Below are 21,124 nucleotides of genomic sequence, written 5' to 3'. Positions count from 1 at the left end.
TACTATGAATGACAGTAATTTCCAGATGACACTTCACCCAGACAACAGAAGGTTCTCAAACACAACTAGCAATGGCCCCGGGGTCACCAAGTTGTTGCTGCGTCTGTGGATCTTCCACAACCTACGAGCAGCAGCCTTAAATTTTCACATGCAGAGCACTCACACTAGGAGGAGAAAAATAAATACAAACACGGATAAAATTAGACTTGTTTATTTTGAAGGCTATATACCACATATTTGTCTCAAAACCGTAAAAAGATACCGCTGTATCATTCTGAAGACGGGTTTCTACATCAAAGATACTTTCCTCCTTTCGGTTAAATCAACTTAAACAGTATAACACTGTAGGTAAGTCCTTCTAGGAGAACAGAGACCTACTGATGTTTAGCAGGCCTATAATTCTCTTATAGAGAGTGCTTGACCTGAAATGATCTGGACACATGAGAAACTCGATCTGCAACTGAAGATGGTGAAGATGTTTGTTTCTTGAAAATACAGTAATAGAGCTTGGATCATGACAGGCTTTTCCAGAAACTTACGACCCGAAGTCCAAAGAAGGGTTTTAGCATTTCTGGAACCAAGACCTGTGGTTGGCTGGTTTGACAGGTAAGTGTTTCCACCTACAGGTACTTTCGCACTATGAGAAGAAGGGTGATGGTGGGCTGGGGGGATAGCCCTAAGTACCCGGAGAAAGCCTCCGACAGTCGGCCCTGCAAACAGGTGTCACATACAGTGTCCCGAGTGAACCCTGCGCCTGTCACTGCACTGGAGGTGACAAGCGAGTATTTTAACCCCTTCACTACCGTGCGCCCCTTAGGACGCCATAAACCCTGATCACCCTCTGTACCTCAGTAAGGTTCCCCCTGGGACCTGCGATACACGAGGCTCTTATGTCACATACTCAAGGTCGGCATTCTCTTCTACTTTGTTGCTCCGCACTGCCCGGCCTCTAGCAGCAGACATACCTCACAGTTCTTACTAAACTGCCTTCAGTTTATGAGGTTAGGCCGCACAAGTCACTTATACAGGTTTACTGGTATCAAAACATGACAGTTTATTAAGCTACTTTGATATATTATATAACATCAGACATTCGTATATATACATATATTCTTTTATATAAAGCTGTATGTATACAATATCTATAGAAACTCAAATAAATTCACATATTTGTCGTATTTATGTGTTGCTAATTTAAAAAGCAGTCCAATTCACACCATAAAGTCTGCGATGTCCAACATTAACCAAACAACATAATAGAATCTGACAATCCTTAATTATGTAGACCTGTTAATGTAGATGCACTAGCACGCAGACTGGACAACAGAAAGTCAAGCCAGTTGCACTAACTGCCTCTAGGACATGATGTTTACCTCCGGTGTAGGGACTGTCTTGTAACGAGTTGAACCTTGGAACTTGTCTGACTTCTGGCACAAACAGCGTCAACTGCTTGACCTCCCCCTGCCTATACCTTTGACCTTTTCCCCAGACCCTGTAGTTTTACACCTATGAACCCTCTAGCACCCAGTGGGTACAGAGTTTCGCGGGTGTTTAATTACGAATATGGCGATTGTGCGAAAGAGCTTCAGTGTGTGCTACCGTTAGTATATTTTCGCGCGTGCATAGGGGCTAAGGGGCTCTTCCCGACATCCAATGCCTTTTCACTCATTGATGCTCGTGGGACGCCATCATGACACTTTTTGTCTGGACTATTATTGTATGGGGCTCAATGAGGGGAACTTTCTCTAATTATCTCTCTCTAGCTATAAAATGCATTTTATACATGAAACTCAGTCTATAGATTTACAATTCATTCTATACGTACATAATGCATTCTGTTTTATACAGTTCACTTCCATAAGTATAGAATATCTATAGCTATACTATTCATTCTATACTTATAGAATATATTCCATAAGTTTAAAATTCATTTTACAGCTTGAGAGAGAAAAACTCGGTAAAAACCAAAGTATTTCATTACTATTCTACTCAGAAGTTGCTATCCAATTCATTATATATATACAATTCCATTCTGCAGCTACAAAATGCATTCTAGCTATAAAATTCACGCACACACAAGAATGAAAGGTCATGTTTCGAGGGCACTTATTGGTTGATCTTTGACCTTCTTGCCCCATATGCAAATGAGGCAGCCTTGTTCCATATGCATTTCAATTCTCTATACAGAATTCATTCTATAAGTATAGAATTAGAGAAAATTCCTCTCTTGGCGCCACATAGTATTGTACCATACTGTGCTACACTACACAGTACTATACCATGCTGTCGTATCTAGATATTATTAGCTATTGTGTTTAATATTTTTTAATTATTATGTGTTCACATTGTCCTTTGTGAAATAATGCTCTTTCTAGCGTTGTAAGCATGATCCCATATCCTGCTATTGTCACTTCAAACAATGGCTGGCATGGCTATGTCCAGCATGCACTGCTTGCTACCACAATGTATGGCGACAGTCCTACGTCTCTAGACTTCATGACCTTACACAACAATTTTTATAGGTTCCAACGGATACTTATTGGCATCAAGGTTCCACGAGTGAACCCATGAACTGTACCTCAGACTTCTGGCCGCAAAGTACACGATAATGCGATAGATTTATTGGACATATTAAGAAGTTTGTAGACAGAATAATTAGCGGTGTTATTGCCGCTGTACAAAATCTTTTTTCAATGGCAGTCATTGCTGCACGTAAGGCAAGGACAGGATACATCCTCAGATGGCTCCGTCTTATCGTCGGTATTGGTATAATATGTTCCCAGGTACCCTGGTGAACTGAGTCTTATTATGCTAATGTACCTTGTTTACTTCCAATGTACTTGAAAATACCTGCTTCGATGCTCATATACATTAATGATGCTGGTTTAATTCCCACGTACCCTAGTGGGTCTGGCTTAATTCCCACGCACCATAATGAACCGGGATAAATTCCCACGCAACCTAGTGCACCTTGTTTAACTCGTAAGAATCTTGATGAACATGGTTTAAATCCCTTAGTGAACCTACAGTAAATTACATTACCTTAGTGGACCTGCCTGTTTTTATTCCTATGTACCCTAATGAACCTGTTTTAATTCTCTAACACACCAGTCACGTTGAATTCCCACATACCCTAGCAAAGATGGTTTAATTCTCAGTTAACCTAGGGAATCTGATTTAATTCCCATGTACCTAAACGAATATTGCTTAGCAGCTCTGGTATAATTCATAGACACAAAACAAGAAATGTCATCGGATGCGTCGTCTCAATAGTCACCCTCTTTGGGTGGAAGAAATCACACTTCAGGCTGAGTGGCTAAGTGACCAAGACTGCAGGACCTGCAGGACCCGCAGGACGGGGGCCGACTCCACTACTCTTGGCTTTCTTCGTGCTCCCGACCGCCTCCGACACTCCCTGGTTGGCGCGCGCGCCGTCCATCTGCGTGCTAAGGAAGACTGTGATGAGATGCAGGGCCTCGTCCATGTCCGCCTGTAGCTGAACCACCCGCTCGCTGTTGTCGGCTGATATGGACTCCAGGCGCGTCAGCTCCCCCTCGTGGTACAGGCCGCTGAGCTTGAAGTAGTCCGCCAGAGCACCGTACAGCTTGGACTGCAGGCTCTTGAGCTGGCACAATGGTGAATGAACAAGACAATATCACAATCTGTTCTCCTTCTCTTCCTCTCACGCGCGTATGCAAACACACAAACACGAGCTCTCGCAAAAGTTGAAGTACCTGCTTGATGTCGGTAATGGTGGTTTCGAGTTTGATGCGGTGGTCGAAGTCTCTCAGCAGCTGTTCCTTCATAATAAGGAACTCGTTTGTCAGCTGCCTGTATCGAGCAGCCAGGTCTCTGTTTCTAGCCAGGCATTTGTTCTTCTCGTCCTGAAACGCCAGACACGAATGAGATGAAAATAATTTCGTCCTCACTCTAGTCCGCACTCATCTGTCATTGCTCAACGACTCGATTACCTCTTGTCACACCTGGCATGAGTCTGTAGCCCCTGTGTCACTCCTGTCAACCCTAACTCTGCTTCCCCAACAACTCTATCCCTTCCAAGGTAGCTCCACTTACCTCGTGATTTTGAAGTGCCACCTTGCGGTCTCCAATTAAGCGAGAATGTTGATTCTCGCCGTCTCTGAGTCGATCTGTGGAAGACGAAGAAAATTAAATAATAATAAAAAAATACTGACCTATATCTTTCATACCAGTTTGTCGACCGGTTTTGCATATTTGCTTGGGATCGTCAGAATGCGATTTGCACTTCCCATCTTCCTTTCCCGAAACCCAGCAATGTGAACAAAATGTTTGTCACATTACATACATTCCATGGTAAGACCCCAGTGTGAACTAAGAGTGACTAACCCAGGACACTTTGGTGCTGCTGCTTCAAGTTGTTGCCGATTGTGCGTGCAGTTTCCAGCTGAAGGCTTGCCTCAGCCAACTCCTCCCTGTCAGAAGAGGAAGGCTAAGTTCAGCATATTGTCTAAAATATTGTTAACTATCGGAAGGTAAGTGACTTCCATCAATGAACTGTCACAAGAGAATGGCAATCAATTGGCTACCACAAGATAAAAGTACAATCTGTTGACTGTCACAAATGTCTGCTAACATCAGATTAAAGGACTGCATTGAGGTCAGAAGATGAGTTTACAGACTGATGGCTGGCAGAAGTAGAGGGTCGACTACAGTGTCACTAATACTGAGAAGGGACAACAAGAACATCACACACGGACTCTGACATCAACATTATGTGTACTCACGTGTGATACCATAATCACACATGTACTATGACAAATCCCACTTCTTACTTCAGCTCCTCGATGGCAGCTTCCGTCTTCTTGCAAACACGCTCCATCATCGTCTGGGCTCCGTCCATCTCTTCAGTCTTGTTGTTCATCAAAGTTGTCTTCCACGCAATGTGGTCCAGCCGCTTGTCGAGTTCGCCCACTTCCACCTGTAAGCCCGATCATTAAGTTTAAAGCCAATATATCTGCTCCAGTGGTTGTTTAATCAGCACAGAAGCAGTGTTGCAGAAACGACTAAAAAGGTTGAAAAATGAGAGATCTACAGGAACCTATAATTAGTACAACCAACCATATAACACGTACAGGTGAACTAATATTTTTAAATTGGTTTTATGGTTCACAAATATCTGTAGGTGCTACATAACAAGTAAAATGTGTCAGTTGCGATTTTTACCTGTATATTTTCTCAGGCAGATGAGAAAGATTAAAAAAGTTTCATACGGCTTAAACATAATACGTTTAAAAGAAGGAAAAAAATAGGGAGGTAAGAAAGGAAGAATGAAAGAATACAAAAAGGACCGATGAAAAGGGAATGAAAGAGTAGGGAGAGAAAGTATTTAAGAGATGTGATAGAAGATATATATAAAGAGTAGAGGGGATATATAGGATACAAGATATATATATATAGGAGGATATTTTAATATATAAATACTTTGAAATCGAAAACCATTATAACTTCTGTGAAGGTACAACTCTATAATGAACATGAAGATGCAAGCATGTGAAGGCGGCGAATTAGGTTCCAAACTTTACACATCTGCTGCTCAAAGTAAAGCAAAATAAGCCAAAAAAAGTACAACTCAAGCATCAACAGTAAATTTTGAGCATCCAAAATTAATATGGCTTGAACACACCTAACATGCATGCCTAAAACACATGCCCATCTGGTTCACCACTTTCGAATTAACTTGAATGCATGCAATGGTAGGTCTGACCCCGACATCCATCAGCAATTTCAACCATGGCATCACATCAACTGCTGGATCCTCTGGGATTTGACCATTGGCCTCTCTCTGAATGATCCATGAACTGTATGCAGATATCTGGGTCGCAGACAAAAGCTGATCAGCTCCTACGGCCGGGAAGACGCTCAGAGAAATGGTGATTGCAACTAAAATTGAGCTAAAGTTATAAAGAAAACCAAGACAATGCAGGATCTTACTATGATTGTAATCCTCGCCATCAAGTGGGGACTCTTGCCCCACTGTTGGAAATGCCTTGCCCCTATTGTTTTACACAGCTAGGCGGACTTTTCTTGGTTTTGCCGTCAAAATTTATTCACTGTTCCTGCCTATTGCTAGTAGTAGGTTTCTGGACCGATCTTGACATTGCAGTCACCTAGTACAAGGATGTCCTGTTTTTGGTTCTGCTCTTATATCCTTGTCTAGCTGCAGGTAAAACGCCTCCACTTCGTTGTCTTCATGCGTGGAAGTCAGAGCCTATACTTGGACAATGAGGATCAACCTGCTGGATATGGGTGTACAGTTGATGAGGGCTCTGACCACTTCACCGTGAATGAGGAAACCCGGATTATATGCTCGTGTGTTCTGCCAGTCCCACAGTGCCCCACCTGTACCTTTGTCACAGTGATGTAATGTGCATATGCTCTATGTACCAATAGATCACCTTCTCTCTATTTTGTATCTGCTTTGGCTCCAGTAACACATTTTGCTGCTATCCCTATGCCAGCAGGGTGTGAGGTTGTTGTTAATCCTAGCCTTGATCGTTACAGCATGATGTTTCTTTGTGGTGACTATCCATGGTCCTGTCTCTGGGTTTGTCTATTTCTTTTCTGAATACCTCCTTTTCTCACCGTCCCTCCTTCCCCTCAACTCTGATTTATAATTTGTAAACTGCGTTACCGTCTTTGTTATCATGCTTTTTTTTGTTGAAGTGCACTGAGTTCACTGCCAATGTAGAAAGTACACTACAAATTTATCATTATTATTAGTAGTAGTAGTAGTATAACTCTCCATTATCTTTCGTCAAATTATTAGTCCCATGCAATGCTTTATTTCAAATGAACCAATGGCAAGACATGTTTAAAATATATTGAAAGTATTCAAAGGAAGGTATTTAGTTCTTTACAGTTCTGTCTTAATCGCCTATATTTTTTTAATACCACTTCACAGATAGATACCTACATGCACTATGATTCAGTGAAGTAAGCCCATAATAATCTTGCCAGGTGATTCAACCACACTAACTTAAATTATTCATTTTCTTTCAAATATTATAAGCTTTGTTATAGTAATTATTTTAATTTAAGAAATTTCATGGCTGCCCACAGCATTTAGTTGAACAAAAGGGCATGTTACTCTAAGAAGGATGACTAAAAATAAATCACAAGATAGACTGTCATCACCCAACTACAAGATAGGCTTCCATAAGTTGAATCATGTGGTAGGCTGTCATGAACTTGTAGTCACAAGATGAAATGTCACAAACTCATAACAAGCTGATATGATTGAAGGACACTTAAGAAGCTCACCTTGAGGTTCGCTTGGTACGGACTCAGCTTATCGAGTTGCTCCTGAAAACGCCTTTCACTCTCCTGATGTTGTGACTTTGTCTCAATGAGCTTTGACTCAAGCTCTGCTATTTTCTAAAATTGTTAATACAACATACATTATATACAGCATTCATTAAAGATTATCATGCCAAATATGCAAGAAGTTCCATATGATGGGGAAAAGAGTCATTATGATTGTGATGTGGTGGTGATATACTCATTTCAAAGTAAAATCAGGGCAAAATCAAGGACAACAAAGATTTTTCATAAATAAAATCAGTCTTCCCTTTGTTATATGTCCTCTATATCTAAATATTAAAAATTTGTTTAAAAAAAAAAAGCTGATTGTAAACTTTACATGAAATTTTTACAATCAGTTAGACAACAATTTACAGCTCCTGAACAATGTGCAAAGCTTGCAGTTTATTTCATAAATCAGTTTCGCGAGTGAATCAGCATTCTGTGTCAAACAAACAGCAAATCTGCTTACATACGAGTATTCGAAGGGAAACAACTACAGCACTAAATTCTGACATCATACATGCAAAAAGAAATATTTCCAAACTGTCTTTACAGCATAAAAACTATTTTTATATTTCAACCATTGGCATTGAAATTATTTTGATATTCCACGAAGTCAGAAAATTTGTACATATGTCAAGAAAAGTTTGTCCTCTTTCACATTTAGCCAAAAGCAATATATATAGAAGTATTACGTGTACTGTGCCATATGTGATATCATATATGTGTGTGTGTTTTCTACATTTTCTGCACACAAGTTCATGTACGTAAAACACTCTGAGCCTGGTTTTGGGAATACAGCACTATACAATTACAAATATTGACTGATATTGCTCCACATCATTTCATCATTTACATACCTGTTTCTTAATGACTTTCAGAGATCGAAGATGTTCCACTTTTTCTAGTACATTATTGATGGCAGCATCTACATCATCTGAAACTTTTCCTGCCTGTCCACAGTAAACTATTTGTTAGCATGAGTAATGAAGTAATAGGCCATTCTTTACTTATGCCTTTTTGTTTAAGTGTATATAGATTTAAGAATATGTGAAAGTATGAAATCAGTTACAATTGGAGAAATCCCAAAAGCTGAATGGGGAAAAAGAATGAGTAAGGGCAGCTTAAGCACAGCGTAAAAAGTGTGGATAAAAATTACAATGAAAATAATGAATGCTAATGTTTCATAGAGATCACATGTCCCTTGATGAAAGATAAGCTGTAAGGTTAGCACACCAGAATGCTAGAAACTGACTAATGCAGTGGCGTAGGAAGATGCTTGGCTTTGGGGGCTGGGGGTGGGGGCAAATTCCATGCTGACAGTTAACGATGTTCATATTTTTGTCCCCTCGATATCTTTTTTTAAAGAGTTGCTGCCCCCTTTGTCTCCCTGGTTCCTACGCTACTGTAATATGCAAGAGCTGAGTAAATTTATGGTAATAAAGCAATACACTATAATAATATAGGAATACACTTTCCACCACATTACTGCACAAAATGTCAGTTAACAATGATCTATAGACACAAATAGTAGACTAAAGTAACCTTGCCTTTTCTCGTTTTTTGGCTGACTCTGTCTTACTCTTTTCAATCTCAAGAGTGTCTGAAGCAATTCTGGCCTGTAAGACAGTCCTTGAGTGAACCTCTTCTTTTACCTGTCTCCTTAGTGAGTCCACTGTGGTCTGCACAAGTAAACCAACACATGTATTTGTCACACAAACTATTCATGGAAGCTACACATAACCTGCATTTGACAGAAAGAAATGATTGTCTCATCTGTGGTTAATCTAATATTTGCATGATTTGGACAATAAAATGGACTGCGCTTTTTATCATCACATCTTGCAGTGAAAAAAATAGTATAGCTTTGTGTAGACTGAAAAGGTGACAATATATAATAACAATGCATCAAAATACTCACCTCACCTACGTTTGGAACAAGACCCATGATGCCCTTTTACAAATGTATGCACAGAAGCTATCATTGTGAGACTATAAAATGAAAGTTGTCTAAAGGGTCTTTAACCATATTTCTTTTCAGTTCAAAACTAGGAATCAGATGTCCAAAAATCATTGTTTACACACATTTTCACTACTTATCGCATGTGCACATCAGTTACATATGTATGCCCATGTGCAGGATTCTGTTGTAAATTTATTGCACTTAGTTTCTTCAAAAAAACATGAACAATTGTTTAAATAAAAATACTTTATCAGATTTAAGTCATTTTCTGGATATATTCTTCTACGTCAATGATGTTTTCCAAATGTTTACATTACGTTTGAAGGATAATCACTGGGTGACAATAAAGATACTAGTAGTGAAACTCACTTTGAGAGACTCTTCTGCTCGAGAAGCCTTGTCTTGCTCACTGAATAACTTGTCACGCACTTGATTGTTGATGGCAGAGACTTGGATATGTTCATTTGTAATTGACTGCAGAAGCATATCCACTCTCTCAATTTCCTTATTTATACGAACAATATTCTTCTCGTCAGCCACCTTCTGTTTTTCACTGGTAAAAGATAAATGTGCCACATTACACATCAGTGTACTATCATCAAAACATCTGGCTTGGGCTTATTTTAATTTTGTTGTTAAGCATTTGTCCCTTGACTGGGACTGGTTGTTGGGAAGGGAGGGGGTGCATATGGATAGACATGGCATCACGCAAGGCCTGTCACATCTGTCTTCGGTGATAATAAGCAGGTCCTTATAGAATAACCAGTCCACTTCTCTGTCATCAGTTCTTCTGCTGGCACCGGACCACTCTTCTAGGAACCTTGAAAGTTGCCCTCGACAAAGTCTCATGCATGATCACATAAAGTTAATTGCATGCTGCAAGTAGGGGTTCCTGGTATCCTATGAGCGTGGCAACTATGCTTCATAAAAAGTCTTTGGTTTTATATTCTCTGCACAACGTCTGAAGCAGCTTTCCCAAACCCTTGATCTTAAATACCTAGATTCTCCTTTCCGCCATGGTTATAGTCCACACTTCCCATCCGTAGAGCAGGATCAGTAATACAAGGAATTTGTACAGTCTATACCTCATAGTAAAACTGATGTTATTGCTGCACAAGACCCTGTCCAGCGTAGCCATTGCTGTTGCTACCATCACATTCCTGATGTGGATATCTGTTATGGAGCTGCTGTCACAATCATGATGTAGATATCTCTTGTGGGGCTGTCATTTTTTAAGGAGGTGACTCCCAAGTACTTAAATCTGCTTACCTCTTTGAACCATACTCTGTTAAACCACATACACTGCTGCACAGGCACTACGATCATCTAAATATTTAATTGTTTATATTACTAGTGTTAAACAACTGTTGAAACACAAATTTTTACTCGACTTTCCAAATTGCAAATTGCTGTTGCAGCATAAGTGAAAAGACTAATCATTTGGGGTTTTTTTTTCATGGAGTGTGTTCTTGACTTAGCATGAGACCCATCAAGAAAGAGTCAAGCCAAAGAAGTGTACGTAATGGTATATACTTTCAGTCTCTTATACTATATTTACCATAAACTGATTTTTATACAAAATTAACTATTAAGTATTGGTCTTATACTACATTTATAATGCACTGATCTGATCTTATGTTATATTTACCATGCACTGATCTTTTCCTGTGTGTCTTCAATGTCGATGGTCAGTTCCTGATTCCTTCTCTGAACTGTCTGCAGCTTGCCTAAAAGGATTCTATTTCGACGATCTAGTTCATCTATTCTTGCTGAATTTTTTGTTTTCTGTATCAGCATAAAAATGATCTAGTCAGCTTTCTAAAACTTTGCATGCAAATAATTTAGAAGTAGGAGAGGAGGAGGATGTTTACATATATACTATACCAAACCAACAAATTACAATCACATGTACTGATATTCACTTAAGAATAATAATAAAGCTACTTTAGACACCCCTTTACCTCATCATCAAAAGCTAGTTCAAAGGGATTGACAAAAAAAAAAAATATAAACATCAAAGAAAAAATAATAGTCTCAAAACAAGAATTCATTGTTTCCCAGTTAGTGTAGCTACTCATGTTGAGAAGAAGGTTAAAGATGCAGTCACTTCAACTCGGTACCACTAACACAATAACACTTGATGTCCACTATATTAAATCAATAAATCTGAACATCACAGACACACAAATCTTGTTTCTCTCCGATCATAATATCATCATCCTCCAACAATTACACTACCAAACAGTGCTAGCAAACAGACGTACAGATCTTTCAGAGACTTGAATATTTATATGAATAGAACCTGGCCCTAACTCACCATTACTGCCAGTTCTTCTGCTGCCTGAATGTTGTCATTTTCAAGCTGCTGGAACTCAAACTCTGCATCAGCAATCTTTCCTTGAAGTGAACGGACCTATCACAAGGGTAAAAATGTAGTGGTTATATGTGCAAAATAAATCACTATGAAAGATAAAGAAACAGCTGTCAACTTCATGTTTAGACAATTTTTGAATTTTACTTTGATGGATTTTGATTTTATTTATATGGATAAGATTAATATTAATAAAGTTACTTATTATTACTATTTTTTCAAAAGAAATGCTGTTCTATATAATCCATATTTTAGGTTTTGGGAATGATACAAATTTATAAAGCTGTAAATAAAAAGTAAGTGCTAAAAGATGAAGATAGGAAAGGGATACCATGAACAGATTAAGCATGGGATTAATGTTCAGAAATACTAAATACAACATTAATAATTTCTTACTTCATTATATGCTAGGTTAATAGTATTTCACAACTGTAATAAGTGATTTAATCAGAAATCAAAATATCTATAGATAAAAATAAGGAGACAAATAAAACTGAATGCCATTGACTGGTCCATATCAGAGCAAAATTTGACATGGTATGTGCTGTTCTTAATAAGAAAGGATTGAACTATACTACCATAGGCAAGTGCAAAGTGTTACAAAAATACTTCAGTTTTAAGCGACCAGTGTATTCATGAAATACCAAATGTGAAAACCTCTGGGCTGACGAGCATTCAGAGGTAGATCCTCATGCTTGTGAGACATGTATGATCCCTACATCTGAATTATGGCTGCTGTAACATTGTCTAATTGAGGTAAAGCCTTTGTGTACTACTATCTAAGAAAATTGGTCAACATTTTCGCTGCCACCATCCACTTCTGATTGAATGTGTTGTTTTATGTTGTTGGGCCTCTGTTTCCATCAGGCACTATTCCTTTCAGTGACCCCAGAGTGCACCAAGACGTGTGGGCCATGAACAAACTCTTTCAACCTAGCCTGAGCCTCCTCCCAAATTACCTCATTCCAAAGGCTTGACCCAACTGTAAACACTGCCTGGAGATCACTCATTAACCAGTGGAGCTTAGTGTGTTTCATTGATTCATCACAACCCTACTTCACATCCAGTAAACATCTTTGGAACAGGAAGTTCAAGCCTGTGTCTCATGCAGTTACCCATGCCCTACTGTAGGCAGGGTTAATATTTGTAGGATTTAGATGTGAAGGACAATCTTGCTGTAAATAACTGAATGTTAATGACAATTATCAGTTGGAAGAAAAAACACTTAAGCCTGTTAGAAGGGAGTGTTTCTGTTTGTCCTTTGCCCAAGAAACTAATATATCACAACCTGGACAGGCAAAAGGCACATGTGCAGTTGTCCCAAATAAGTGTAGCTTGGTGACAGCCCTCTGTGGCATTAAACAAGGATGATCATAAGTATGATCACAGTCAGACAGAAAATCACAAAAGTTATCCTGAATCATCTGATACCAAATTGCTTTCAATTTTTCTCTCACTCATTGCTGTTGATGTGAAAAGCACTATTCACTCTTTCTCAGAGGTAATAAAGCAAGCTCCCTTTCAAGTGAAAAAAGTGGTTAAGAGGTAAAGCCCATTAACTCATGGGAACAGGGCTATTCACTGTGTCTACAGTGCTGAAATTATAATTACTTGATGTGCTCACCTTCGTTGCCTGCATCTCTTCCGCAGCCTTTGCAGAGTCATCCTTCACTTCCAACACCTGCAGCTCCTGAGCGTTCTTCTCAAGCTGGTTACTGATGTCACTCACCTGCTTTGTATACTCGCTAAAGGTCATCTTGGCTTTGCCAGGTCATTGCTGTGAAGTCAAATCAGCTTAAAGATTTTTTTAAAAACACAAATCTATAGTATCTTACACACTTTTTTTTTTTTTACAGAGTGCACCCCTTTTTCTCTCTTTCTTTTAGTGCTGTAAATTTAATTCAATGATCTTCTCTTCAAACAAGCATCTCATCTTGCAAACAAAGCAACTCATTCTTTCCTCACCTCCCATGCTCCCTTTCTCTCTTTTTTCCTATTACTCTTCTACCCTAAGTCAAGAAAGAATGGCTCACCCTGGGGTACTTTGACTTGGGCCAGATGGAAGCAATGAGCAAAAGCATGACCACTAGATGGCACCATGTTTGTTCCTCCCTTCCCTCCCCATGGATAGAACCATTCTTTCCCACTATAAGATAGAAGGTCAGAATTTAAGACTGATCACATAAAAAACCGAAAATTCTCCCATCAATAATAACTTCACACATACGTGATCCGCTTTAGCTTGTCTCTGACTGTATCAATCTCTCGTTTAATGTGACCTCTTTCTGTCTCCGCTTTTGTCAATGCTTCTTTTGATTTCTGTTCTGTCTTTGCCTGCCGCTGTTGTGTTGCCATTAGTTCTTGGTTTGTCTAAAGGATACAATGTTTATATTAATAGTCATTTTTGTTAATATTTTAGTTCAGTTTCTTGACAATCTTCCTGCAGTTGATATCTAGCTTTTTTCCTTGATCCCTTTCCCTTACAAAATATGCAAGGCAAACATTTACAGGCTATTTAATATGATGCAGTGGAGGTAAGGTTTTGTTATTATAGGTTAAAAATCTTCCAGTCCACTGGTTTATAAAAGGTTCAGCCAAACATCAGTTTATAGTATGTGTGGTGAAAGTGGCTTCTAAAACAAAATGTTGTGTACACAAAACAGTTGACAAAATGTTTTAAAGATGTAATTTGAGTGAAAAAGTAGTTATCTTATTGTCCCTTATTATTACTGTTTCTATGAGAAAGGGTTTTGTTGTTTTATGCTAAGCTGTAGAATGTCAGTCTAGCAGTTGGTGGTGAAGTTTATATATGTGAAGATGAAATACGATCTGATCATGTGATTGCATTACAGACTAAAATTGGGTGCTCTTCTTGCTCATATTCACTTACCTCTACTTGAGCCTTTTTTATCTTGTCCATTGCCTGTACCTCTAAAACCAACTTTTCTTGTACAAGAGGTCTACAAGAAGCAGAATAAAGCTGTGTTAACCACAAGAGAATACATGTACTTGTACTTGTAGGCATAAGGTTAGTCAAAGAATTGGCAGGGTGTAATTTTTTTTCAATGATTGGGTAAAGTTTAGTACATGATACTGTTTCCTCAAATCTGGGTGGATACCCCACTTCCATTCTTGAGATACACACCTACAAACATCCCCATGGACAGAAGGAATTCAAAATAATGATGTCACGTTTGTACCCAGATAGTTAACATGACTCCAGCTCCTTCCCTGGCTGAGACCTTCACAGCGTAAGTGAATCCATGGACTGATATCTATGTTGTTGACCCTCTATATAGTCCTTTAAGGGTAGAAGGTTAGCACCTATAGCCTAATGGATATAAAGACATTGAATTGAAAGTGTTGCACTATAGCCTGGGCTTGGAGAAGAATAATACCTTGACAAAGGTGGCGAAAATTCTCAGAACAGCTTAGACAAATTTAAATCAGTATTCTAAGAGACATCAAACAAAACATAATACCATAAAGATAATGCTTACAAAAAACTCTATCAACAACAAATGCTGAAACCACATGTTGGCCCATGTATTTCAAGGAAAAGTATATGGTCAACATTTATGAGTTCAGTATTCTTGCAAACACCATTATAAATGACACATATAAAAAAATGATACATATCCATATTCCACCATCTGGGTACCTACACATGCTGCTTGACAAAACTAATTTCTTCCTTCAGGCTGTTGTGCAGTTCTGCCGCTGTTAGCTTCCGATTTTTGGATTTAGCCTCAGTGCGAGTGACATAAGCAACATGCCAGTGCAGTTCATTCAGATCCATGATACAAGCTTCATGCTCTGATAGTGAACAACAAACATATTTTCCATGAAGCTTGGCAGCTTAAAATCTTCCTATAATTAACATTAATATTCTGGCCATAAGTTCACACTTGTTTCTAATCCTAAAACTGTCACTCATACTCAGGTTAATCAGTGAACTAAATGTATGATTTATTGTTTTCTTCTTCCGTTATCAGCACTACAAAATTCCTTCATTACTAACCTCTTTGTACCAGAAGTGGAAGATCACGGAGCCTGCGTAAGCAGAGATCATCAATCTTCTTCTTGAGAGTTGCAACTGTCCTTGTCTCCTCCAGGTAGTGTTGTTGAGTTTCCTGCCGATCTGCCTCCAGTCTTGCCAGCAATATTATAACTTCATCAATGGCATCATCAGCTCCCAAGTAAGGAAGGTCAAGGTCAGAAGAAGTGTCTTCAGCAACATTATATGTTTCTCTTTCTTCTACTTCTGAGCAGATCAAATAAGAGAGCACCATAAATAACTGATCCACAGTGAACCATAAAATCTTTTCTAGTCAGTCTGTAATTCGACTTGTGCAGTCAGGCTGTGTTGATGGAAAAAAAAAACTGTCTCAGAAATTAAAACAAGCTTTATTTTAGTCTTTAAAGATTAACTTGGAGTGATACTCTGCAGACTGCACAGATTCAATCACATGAGTTTGTATGAGGAATAAAGTCTTCTTCACGATGACAAGCAGTCTTTGCAAATGCATTCTCTGAATCAACCTGGGCTGAGATTATGGAATCTTAGAAGTAGAGCTTGTCACAGTCCTCATATATTCTAAACATTCCCCACACTGACTTTGGTGGACTATGACATAAACACCCTAGCTGGAAACATCAAAGAGTGCTATACTGTCAACAGCTCAGGAAGTGCTAGGGTGCCAAAGGAAGAACAAGAAGAAACAATCCTCAAATGACATCTTAGATCTTTGTGACCAAAAAAGAGTCTTAAAGAAAGAAAATAAAATTAAACCCGAAACAGAAAGTACAAAGAAGTGAACATAGAGGGTATGAAGGCAGCTAGGGAAAAGTGAATCAATGGCCAATACTGGATGATATAGGAGGTTCATCAAAAGGTTCAACTGCTAAAGACTCTCACCACAAAAGCAATGGTTATCTTCTTACAGAAAGCACTGCTTCAAAACAACTGGACTAGAACCAGTAAATCTGCAGATCTACCAGTCCTACAGAAAGAGGTTGAAAGAGTGGTACGCAGTCTGAAGGGAAGACAGTCACCTGGTGTTGATAACCACTCTGCTGAACTGTTCCAGTAGAAAGGGAAGAAAGCAAACCCCTCACTGCTCTATGCCAAAAAGTCTGGAAATGCAAAGAACGGCTTAAAGAATACATGCGGTCACTATTCATACCCACTAGTCATACACTCCTTCCAAAAGCAGAAAATAGCAAACATAGTCAGACCTACAGAACAAGCCTAATCAGCCACCCAAGCAAAGTCATTCTAAAAGTAATACAAAATCACATTAGAACCACCACTGAGAAACTGCTAGCAGAAGAGTAAGCTTGCATCAGCAGGATCTCTACCACAACTTCATAGACTTTAAAATGGAGTTAGACAGAGTCTGGTATGAGGGGCTATTGTGAAAATGTCATGTGAAAATTACATTGGAAAAGGTCTTTTTCAAGTCATCAAAGCGTAGTTTAAAAGCTCAACAAGTGCAGTGCTACTGGATAACCAAATAGGAGCTACTTGCAACAGTCAAGCAGTGTAAGCTAGTCTGGTTTACCCATGTAACTGGACATGATACTATGTCCAAGACTGACCTTCAAGGTACATAGAAGGCTAAGTGATGCTTGGTGGCCAAAAGAAAAACTGGCTATGGAAGAGACGTCATCAGTGAGCAAAACCTGCTCACTATATCACTCAAGACAGATGTGAGTGGCAGGCCTTGTCAGCTGCCATATTAATTTTTGTACTCCCAATCCAACAACTAGTACCAGTCAAGGAACAAATGAATGATGAATGTGTTATGATGAATGTTAAACAATCCTTAGAACTATCTAGAATTATTTAATAGCAGAATTTAGGATTTTAATATGTACAATGCTTAATACTCAGCAATTTGTTCTTTTCTAGATGAAAACTTTTTATACTTTTTATACCCTGGAAAAGATCTTCTTGACAGTCTTTTAGTCAATTAATTGCTCTGACTGCAGCTAAGCAAATATGAATTGAGATTAAATTTACACAGCAGTAAACTTGATGATAATGCTACTACTACTAATAATAAACATATTTATAAAGCATGCACCATTCCTGATAAAGCAATTTAAGGTTCACACGAACAAGAATTCATGCACACACACACGTAGAACGACTGTGAATATGGAATGGCAGTTTATTCCAGGTGAGTGGACCAGACCCAGACTAGGAATGTAAATGATATGCATGAAGTGTTGGCCTAGGACTGCAAAGCCTGAAGGGCTCAGAAGAGGATCAAAGAAAAGGAGGTAATGTCTAATATGAAGTGAGTTGAACAGGTAAATAAGATGTTGGTCTGCTTTACATTGAATGGCTTTAGAAACTGCATGGGAGCCAGTGGAATACGGTAACAAGAACAATGATGTGATAAATTTTCTTCTTGTGATATTATGGGAAAAAAGACTACTTTTCACACATGATAGCAGTTGTTTGAATGTGATGAACAGATAAACACACACACACACTAACCAGATGCTTTAATGGCACCAATGCCCATGACAGTCAAGGGAGACGACACTCTAGATGATGTCTTTGATACTGAAGTTATAGTACTGTCAGCTGTAGTACATTGACTGACTGGGTCAACAAAACGCAATTGTTTTTTTAGCCCACCTGAAGACAAACATTAATGAACTCAGCAGCTGCAATACTATGGCACACAAATGTTATACTGTATAAGAATAAAAATAATAGTAGAAATGAAATCAGTGCTCATGAGCACCTTTATATTCACATTTGGAACTATTTTATATGGTGGGTGTTTAAAATACTGATGGTCAGAGGCCTTAACTTCTTACACAGCATGTTTTCATGCTATTTGTAAAATTTACATACAGGTGAAAAGTATTTTATTTCTAACTAATAATTTCTTTCAGACATATTACTTTACATTTTAACAAGTATTGGAGTAGCAACAGCTCTTTGTACACATCTAACTGCAGTTAAAGCCAGGCTTTGAACATTAATTGTAAGAGCTTTCAGCATCATTTCAAAAGGTTGAATAAGTATGGTGTCGAGCTTTAATTTTATTTTGGCTATTTTTTCTTTTTGACCTGGTTGACATTTTGTGGATCTGATTTGACTGAAGTTTTGCAAACTTTTAAACAGTGTTTATTGAACAGTTTGCTAATGATGTCTATATAGCTGTTGTAGCACTCTAGAAGTGTACTGAGTATGTAATTGTTGTTGTAAGGTCAGCGTCGAGTGACGCTGTCCTATTTCCCAACGCTGGCTGAACTGTGAACTGTACCCGACTGCCCTTTCCACGCTGGTTGAGCTCAGGGTAGCGACTTGAACTGCCCACCCCCCGGCCACTGGTCTATTGTACACCGCCTGAGAACTTGGGTGAAACAATGACCAGACAGAGCGAGGGGGGGCAGGATGGAGGGATCGACATTCTAGAATGTTCCGAGTAGGGAAATATAAGTAGCGGGCGGACAGTGGTTGGGATGCTGTTGTTGAGATTGAGAGAGAGAGAGAGAAGGCAGGCAGCAACCGAGAAAAGAGTTGAATAAAGAAATTTCAACGTGAGAAACCATCTTGTGTTTTTCCTGTTCAACTTAGCCCAACCCTACGTAGCCATTGACGTATTGGTTACACTGTATTTGGTGTGCACATAATTTTTTTTAATTTGTGCCATGTGACAGAATGACTGCAGCTCTCCATTCTATTTACCTATCTTTTAACTCAGATTTCCACAACAAAGAAATATTTCTTCCAATGGCATTTAGTAGACTAAGAAATTCTCTTTAAAATGGCATGTGAGTTATTCTGTCTTTATTGCAATATGAGTATAAGCAAAGTTGATATTCATTTTCAAGGTTCACACATATATCAGTCGCTACACAGCAATAAACAATATTAAATCTAATGACTGCTATTATGTTTACCAATGTTGGTTTAATCTCAACAATTTTTTTTAATCATAGAGGACCATCAAATTCAGGATCTAATTTACATTAAGACAGTTTTTATTTTCAGAGTATCAGCAGACTTTTACTCACATTGTGCAGATGCAGATGTGGGTGATTCCTTCTTTGAAAAATGGCTTCCAACCATATCCTCTCTGTTTTTAAACCAGTCATCAATGACATTTTGGATCAGTTCTAAATGAGATACTGCCTTCTTCACACATGGTAGACGAGATGTTGTTAGCATACAGCTCATAGGTCGAGATAGTTGCTTTATCCAAGGCCAATCCTCTGGCAAACAGAACACTTTGTCTGGAAGAAGATCAAAAAACCAAAGAATTCTTAGTGCTAGAAAGTAAAAGCTAAGAACATGATTATGCAAGCGTATATTACTAAATATATACATTAATGCAAATATAGGAATATCAATACCCAAGCATAGAAAGAACATTTTCACATAAATAAAAACATGAAATTAACAAAGACATGAGTTCCTCATAAGTGCATGTCAACCACATATGCAGAAAATATTAATGGATGGGCTGATGGACTTGTGAGCTGGCACATTGTCAGTACATCAGTTAAATCAGGATGCAATAACACATATAGGCAAAAGAAAGCATCCAGGGAACTGCATTAGTGTACTTTTAAAGCTTACAATCCTTTTGCCAACCGAACTAGAAACCCTTAAATAGACTGTTAATATCCTTACATTCAAATTCTATCACAATTCTAAGAAATAATGTGGAGTTTTCTAGAAGCTGGACATAGTTTATTTCATTAAACTGATAGGCTTTCAACACACGGATGCACTCACTCAAACATGCACACACATACAAACATTACCATCTATGGCACTGCCTTTGCTGCTAGCATCCTCTTGCTCTTCTTGTAGACCTTCGTCTTTAAAAACTCCTAGGTAACCAGGAAAGCAATTAAGTCATTTTCAGTTCTATTGAAAGATTTTTTTCTAGATGATTTTACTCTGGAACTTCATATTTTCTTAATTTCACAATTAAGGGTCAAACAGAAAAACCCCAGAATGATATAGTGAGAATACAATATCCACACATGCAAACATGAATGTGGATGTACACCTTCATACATGTGTGTGTGTGTGTGTATATGTTATCAAACCTGTGGAAAGGATGCTGTCTGACGTCTCTCTGACATTTGTGTCTTCTATAGTCTGAGGTCGGAGAGATGTAATTTCACTATCTTGTGGACTAAATAGAACATTCTCCAGGCGCACAACTTTAATGGCTGTCATTTTCATTAGATCTTGATCACACTTTATTTCTTCTTAGACCTGTAACAGTCTAGCAGAAAGAGAATACATAAAACATTCATAAACAATATATATTACTCTACCTTTGCTTTATTGTAATGGACAATAGTAAGGGGTTTTGATCATTATCTTTGCAGTATTTTAAGCAATTGTTCCCCTACACACAATGTACACATGGATAACTCTGCTGCTATACACAGCAGGGTAAAGA

General features: G+C 38.5%; 1 protein-coding gene across 1 annotated transcript in view; it reads right to left on the bottom strand.

Annotated features, from left to right (window-relative positions):
* Positions 1-195: 195 nt before the first annotated feature.
* LOC112573383 (coiled-coil domain-containing protein 178-like) overlaps positions 196-21,124 on the bottom strand; it is a 22,670-nt gene continuing 1,741 nt past the window's right edge. Inside the window, exons 2-22 of the mRNA XM_025253690.1 lie at positions 20,763-20,944; positions 20,472-20,540; positions 19,719-19,937; positions 18,184-18,327; positions 15,697-15,939; positions 15,341-15,491; positions 14,566-14,635; positions 13,903-14,045; positions 13,771-13,787; positions 13,300-13,436; positions 11,622-11,717; positions 10,953-11,089; positions 9,674-9,857; positions 8,892-9,023; positions 8,202-8,294; positions 7,300-7,413; positions 4,812-4,957; positions 4,366-4,451; positions 4,075-4,148; positions 3,735-3,884; positions 196-3,625 (exon numbers count right to left, since the gene is read on the bottom strand). Coding sequence (XP_025109475.1) covers positions 3,317-3,625; positions 3,735-3,884; positions 4,075-4,148; positions 4,366-4,451; positions 4,812-4,957; positions 7,300-7,413; positions 8,202-8,294; positions 8,892-9,023; positions 9,674-9,857; positions 10,953-11,089; positions 11,622-11,717; positions 13,300-13,436; positions 13,771-13,787; positions 13,903-14,045; positions 14,566-14,635; positions 15,341-15,491; positions 15,697-15,939; positions 18,184-18,327; positions 19,719-19,937; positions 20,472-20,540; positions 20,763-20,901 — 2,853 coding nt within the window. The 5' untranslated portion in view covers positions 20,902-20,944 and the 3' untranslated portion in view covers positions 196-3,316. The remainder of the gene's footprint in view (positions 3,626-3,734; positions 3,885-4,074; positions 4,149-4,365; positions 4,452-4,811; positions 4,958-7,299; positions 7,414-8,201; positions 8,295-8,891; positions 9,024-9,673; positions 9,858-10,952; positions 11,090-11,621; positions 11,718-13,299; positions 13,437-13,770; positions 13,788-13,902; positions 14,046-14,565; positions 14,636-15,340; positions 15,492-15,696; positions 15,940-18,183; positions 18,328-19,718; positions 19,938-20,471; positions 20,541-20,762; positions 20,945-21,124) is intronic.

This window comes from Pomacea canaliculata, linkage group LG10 (assembly GCF_003073045.1).
Source record: "Pomacea canaliculata isolate SZHN2017 linkage group LG10, ASM307304v1, whole genome shotgun sequence".
NCBI classification, from domain to species: Eukaryota; Metazoa; Mollusca; class Gastropoda; order Architaenioglossa; family Ampullariidae; genus Pomacea; species Pomacea canaliculata.
Note: the sequence above shows the minus strand (reverse complement) of the source record. Positions and strands in the feature narration are given on the sequence as shown.